General features: G+C 42.1%; 1 protein-coding gene across 1 annotated transcript; it reads left to right on the top strand.

Moving 5' to 3' along the window:
• Positions 1-5,724: 5,724 nt before the first annotated feature.
• Positions 5,725-6,379, top strand: LOC311358681 (gamma-crystallin M1-like; the record flags this gene model as incomplete). The annotated part of the gene is made up of 2 exons (XM_084478809.1): positions 5,725-6,000; positions 6,104-6,379. The coding sequence occupies 2 exons, from the start codon at positions 5,725-5,727 to the stop codon at positions 6,377-6,379; spliced, it is 552 nt and encodes a 183-aa protein (XP_084334935.1).
• Between the last annotated feature and the right edge of the window lie 316 nt (positions 6,380-6,695).

Here is a 6,695-nt window from a genome sequence, read left to right as displayed (position 1 = left end):
TTTCCTCATCAATAAAACTTAAATTTGCTGGATTTCTTGCTGGTCATTATAACTTGTTATTACATGGCTCTTTTCAATGCTGTGGAATGCTCCGTTCACTTGCATGGGCCTTCCTGACTTCTGGTGGTATTTTCGATAATGACCGTTGCTAAGCATATAATGACCACTTACAAGGAAAGTGGATTATTTTGCCACTGATTCACGTCTTTGGTATCACTCCACAAGTAGTCTGGTAACTTATCAACCCAAGCGTATTCAGTTGCTAAGCGACGTCAATGTCTTTGGCGGACTATTTCTCTGCTGATCAACGCTACGAATGCTGGTAACAAATAAATTGTAAAAAGACCATGGGAAGTTATGTTTTCATTTTGGCAAGTAGCCGTGTAATAAGCGGGATAATGTATAGAACGTCACCGGTCATCAGGGCATGAAGTTGGCACCCGCCCACACGCCAAATGCGGGTAACTTTTATGATTGGTGGGTGAAACTGTCAATCTACCTGCCACGTTGGCGGGTAGCCAATAAGACAACACAACACCGAGCAAGTGTTGTGTTGTTGACCAATCACGTGATGTAGCCTATTGTTTTTGTTAAGCAAGCCCTGCCATTTTCTTGGATTTTCTAAACAAAATGTGGCGGCATATTGAGATTGAGGAGTTGTCGTCACGGCATAGAGCCCCGCCCCCCTTTCCGCCATGTTGGAAGGTACGCCCCTGAGAGTGCAGCTGAGCTTTGCGTTATTGTTGACACGGTAGCTGCTAGCAGAGGAGGTTGTTGTAATTCTGTACTGTTTTAACAGTGCCTGGAAATAACTGCTGCGTTAAAAACTATTCCAATGCCTCACACGATTGTCGAGGAAACCATAAGAACAGTGGGCTACAGTTTGTCAGGTTCCCTAAATGGACAACGCACTGAAGGCTGCCCCACACAAGATTTGAGTCGGATGTACACCACACACATAAAGAGAATCTCAGCCGATTTGTTGCTCTCCGATCGTAAATACAAATACATGAGACACACTATAGGACAATCTTGTCCGATAATTGCACGCTGCAGGGCCGTGGAGGTAGAACTAGAGCAACTCGCGTCAACAGTGAAAATGGATCAGCGTCTTTTGACAGCAGTGGTTTCCGCGGTGCTTATGCTTACATAATATCAGAGAATATCCGCATCAGTTCGGCCACGGCGCAATTAATGAATAAAGATCATAAACATCATAAACAAAATGGCTGTACAAGTGTTCTGAGACACGGCTGCGAACCGGCAACTTTATAAAAAAAAGTAGTGCCGGTTTGATGACGGTTCCGTGCCGTATCCAGTGGAATAGCCTACATTGACTATAATGGTTTCTAATGTCTTTCGGCGAACTTTTTTTATTGCCGTGCCGCTTCCGTGACGGTTCTGGTGGAAATTGCCCTTCACTCAACATTCCGAAAATATCTATCATGTTGGATAACCGTAATGTCTCCTGCGTCTCTATGTTGCGTATTTCCTCATCTGTCTCTATGCCGCTCTGACAACGTTGCCCCTGGCAACCGATAGCCGTGGATGCCATCATGGCGGACGGGCTCAAACCCCTCCCCAAAAATCACGTGACTCCTCATTCTCAATAGCTGGAGTGAAGAGGCCGCTGGCTGTTACAGATATAGTAGATATAGAGGATGATTCAAAAAAAGACGCTTTAATTTAAAATGGAAATTGGAAAGGGACTGGCTGGAATTCAACGATAAAAATGAGGAGATGCACTGTAAGGATTGCCAGAGCTTTGGATCAGAAAAGGCAAGGACCAATCCATTTGTAATAGGAACAAAAAACTTGAAGTTGGAGACCATTAAGGACCACGAGTCCTCCAAAAGCCACTTGCAATACTGTGATTTTGAGATGATTGGCTGTTTGTATTTCTGTTATTTTCTATTCTAAATGCCTGTCACACCAGGTCAGATACAGTTGTAAGTCATTATGTAGGTCTAGTCATAAATGAGATTAAGTTGGTTAATAACTCGACAGCACTTTAATGTGTATTCTGTACAAGTTCAAGAACCATTCTTATGCATTTTCTGAGTCGTTCACCTTTATTTTAGAAAAAAACTTTGGCTAGTAAAAAACCTCTGTGGCAGGTGGATTTCAAAATCCACCTGCCACAGAGGCTGGTGGCCAGTGGCGTAAATATCGACGGTGCAACCGGTGCAGCTGTCCGGGGCCCAGACGCCGTCAGGGGCCCATGGAGGAAGAAAAAATAAAAAATAATAAAAAATAATGTTTGTATATTTTATTTTCGTAATGGTAGGAAAAAACAATACTTTATTAAAGCATGCAATTGTGATGTAGAACAAAATAAAAAGAAAACAAAGTGCTTGCATGATATTGAAGCCTACAGCAAACACTGCAAAAAAAAATTGTCATTATTTCTTACCAACAACTAAATCAAATCAACACATAACACAGAAACTATTACAATACATTTGCATACAAATGACGTTGACGATCGTTATTTCCAATCATCAACGCATGTTTTAGGAATAATTTAGATAAATGTTAGCATCTAAGGATACATTCTCTGACAACTATTTAACAATCTCCCAGAGGGATTCCAGGAGTTGGTTAAAAGCTGAGGCTGAGGCCAGTAATTAATGGCCCAAATTTAGACCACATGGGCCTCAAGCCTCAATTCCCTAACTCTGTTTCTGATGCTTTTTCCTTCTCCACAACAAACTTTTCCACAGCTTAAGCGCTATTGTGACCTATCCTCCCTTCCAGCCCTGGAATTTCGTGATTTTAGGGGCAAGGCCACTTGGCCTGCACTGGGGCAATTATTTTGAGGGCACAAAGGCCACATGCCAGTAGCCTGATGCATCAGCCGCTTACTTCATTACATTTCATATAGCGTCTGAACACGAGCCGTAGAGATTCGTTTGCTTCCGGGAGGCGGTTGCTTCCGTTTGCTTCGACTAATCGCTGCTGCTTGGCGGTGACGTATGCTATGCGTTTATTTATTTCCGTTTATTATGTCCTGGTCATCACTAACGCCAAGCTGGCCTGCTGTTACACCCAGTATCCCTGCCTCCTTAATCTGGTCTTCTATCAGGGCAAGCAGGGGGGACACAACGATGACAATAGGGTTAGCATTAGCGTTTGGCTTGCATAATGTCTTCGCCACTAACGGGGCCAGCTGGTAAATTAAACTTTTCCCAAACCCGGTAGGAAGAAGTCCAAAAACGTCTTTGCCCTCCAAAAAATTCGTCAAACATGCTTCTTGTTCTGGCTTTAAGTCTTCAATATCCGGAATAGTTTCAAGCACAGAGCGTATAGCTTCGCCGACATCCATCTCGTCAACTGTTTACCGCAGCTTGGGAACTACACCGGTATTTCAGTTTGGGCGCTTCAGTTCGACGTCATCGCCCGTCATCGCCACATCTGCTCGCTGATTGGTCCGTCCGCTCTGGCGGACGGAGCAAACCGAAACGCATTGCTAGTTCCCTGACTATATGGTTGAGGCAAATTAAATTTGCCGGAACCAGTAGGCGGCGCTAGCCTGGCTAACATGCCAGGGCATCAAGGCCATAAGTTAAAAAACATGATTTTGATTTCACTTAAATAGATAAATCCATTTCTAAAAGCATTCACACCTTTTTAATAAACAGTGTAACACTTCTAGAGAAATTGTTCATCACATGCCAGGGCATCAAGGCCATAAGTTAAAAAACATGATTTTGATTTCACTTAAATAGATAAATCCATTTCTAAAAGCATTCACACCTTTTTAATAAACAGTGTAACACTTCTAGAGAAATTGTTCATTGTTTTCACTGTTTTTATCTGCATCTTCAAGAGCCCTTTTGCGATAATTCTCCACTTCTTTTTCAAAAGGAAAAAAAGTTGAGTGAATTTGTTGAATTTTGTTAAATGTTAAAACTGTATTATTGTCTATGAGATTGGAATTTGCCATAAGTAATATATCTTTTTTAATTACACATTATAATTTCTATATCAAAATTATAATAACCATCCCTCTGCCATAATGGGGGTCGCCAGTGTTGCCAGATTGGGCGGGAAAATTGGCCCAATCTGGCAACACTGGCGGAGGCGTCACTTACTGATCCTAAGCAGTTTTAATTCAGAGTGCAGCAAAAAGCTCCGCTGTGCTTGAACTTCAGAAATGCTTGAGAAAATGTAACTTGTGTGGACGCTACCACATTACTTGGTCAATAAAAGAGCTACTCAGAAGCTATTTGATTCAGAAAAAAGCTATACATTTATTGTCACGTCATCTTTGGGATCGCTGTGCAGTACGGATCGGGTAGCCGGTCAAGGAGAGCTCTTTAACACTTGCATTTTTATTGGTCACACTTGTTGATAACGTTACTGTTGTGTTGACGAATCAAGTACATGTACTAACATTCCGTGGCCGGGGTGGACTTGACAGGAGCGGGAAGAGAGGCAGGGGGGAAAGAAAAAAAAAAACGGGCAGAGCACATGGCACCAAGGCCACAGTGGCCGATGGGCATACAATTTTCAGAAGGGCATCACGGACAGATAGCGGGGGCCGTCGTGGCCGCCGGTGAAATTCCTACCCTGCTCCCTTCCAATCATTCTTCTCCCAGGGCTCCTTACTATTCAAACTAAAGCCTTTCTACTTCCCAACAGACCACCCCTGTATAGAGAGGCTGATTCACACCCATCTCATTCGTCACGTCACCTTGGACAACTGAAAAAGGCTATATTTCAAAAAAGCTATTCATTTCGATCTAAATCTATTTAAATTGTTATTTTTTCATAAAAAAAAAAATATTGGTGTCCAGCTAAGGCCAGACAAATTCATGGCAACAGCAAACTTGAATATCTGGATGGACTCACAAGGGTCTTGCTCATAGCCTAGTAGATACACCCCTTCCTTGTCCGGAAGGGCTTCAAAAATCGAATCAATAACATTCTTTGAGGCATTTTGAAAGGATGTGTTTGTCACAATTTAGAATCCGAATTGTCAAACACTAATCGAAATTAACGTTAAATTATTTTGATAGACTCTGTAACATCTGGCACTGTTGTGTCAGTGTCATGTGATTGACGGCAACGTGCTATTCATGTGAGTTTACCCGAGTTAAGTTGCATCATTGTGAATAGAGAGTACGCTCCGACGTTAGGTCTTGTCTCAGTCTCCGTTATTGCAAGGTAACGGACTGGCTTCCACCAACTAGCCTTTATCATTTAGCTATCATTTTGTTACATAAAAAAATATGAGGTTACGTGTGTTAACTCTTTGTATTGTACTATATTACTGTTAAACGTAGGCCATATAGGCATATTTTTGAGAACATTTTACAAAGAAAGATTGAAGATGATTCAAAATCAAGTTCACATATCTTTAAGTTTTTCAGTGAGGCATTCATCTACACATTAAATTAGCTCAACCCTGTTAAGAGCATGTGGAAGCTTCTCAATGGGCTTCTACAGTACGTTGAGTCAGGGTCATGAGTCAGTAGTTTGAACAATAGGGGCCGTCATGCAGTCTTTGGGTCTGTTCAGGTATAAATGTAGGGGCTTGACACAGGTAGAGCATCAGTTCACCAACCGATCTCTGAGAGTCCACCAACACCGCAATCATGATGGGCAAGGTATATATATACATATATATATATATAGTATTTTAACGTAAATAATTGATTTGCGTTAATAAGACAAGATATAGATTAAAGCCAACAAGTCGGTTTAATGAAATTATAAACTATGGCTAAATCTTTTTTGTTTCAGATCACTTTCTATGAGGAGAAGAACTTCCAGGGTCGCTCCTATGAGTGCATGAGCGACTGCATGGACATGTCCTCCTACATGAGCAGGTGCCAGTCCTGCAGGGTGGAGAGCGGCTGCTTCATGCTCTATGAGAGGAACAACTACATGGGCCAGCAGTTCTTCATGAGGAGGGGAGAGTACAACGACATGCACCGCATGCAGAGCATGGGAATGATGTTTGACAACATCAGGTCCTGCAGAATGATCCCCTTCGTAAGAGAAATCACAGTTCAACTTTTACTCTGAACTAGTTTAACTGTTGCATTCACTGTGTTGATCACTCTGCTGACTGTTTCTCTGAACCTCTGCATTACAGCACAGAGGCCAGTTCAGGATGAAGATCTACGAGAGGGAGAACTTCGGTGGTCAGTTCCATGAGATGATGGACGACTGTGACAACATCCAGGATCGTTACCGCATGTCCGACTGCCAGTCCTGCCACGTGATGGACGGCCACTGGCTGATGTACGAGCAGGCCCACTACAAGGGCAGGATGATGTACATGAGGCCCGGAGAGTACAGGAGCTTCAGGGATATGGGCATGAGCGGCCAGAGGTTCATGAGCATGAGGCGTATCACTGACATGTGTTAGTTTCCTCATCAATAAAACATGATCTAACTTCAATTTGCTGGATTTCTTGCTTTCTTGTCATTATAGCTTGATATCAACTGACCTGACTATCCAAAAATAATACATCATATTCTGGAGATAGCCATTATGACTAAAATCAGGTGATCGTAATTTTGGAGGGAAAATTCTATCTTAAAGGATATGGGGTACAAAAGTAATACAACACATATTGTGGTATTTACATTATCTATGTGAAAGTTACTATGGTAATATGGTGAATAAATATAAATATGGTAATTTGACCATCTTTAAGGTAACAAGTATGGCGATATTGAGG

The sequence above is a fragment of the Micromesistius poutassou genome (genome assembly GCF_964030765.1).
Source record: "Micromesistius poutassou genome assembly, chromosome: 14".
NCBI lineage: Eukaryota > Metazoa > Chordata > Actinopteri > Gadiformes > Gadidae > Micromesistius > Micromesistius poutassou.
Note: the sequence above shows the minus strand (reverse complement) of the source record. Positions and strands in the feature narration are given on the sequence as shown.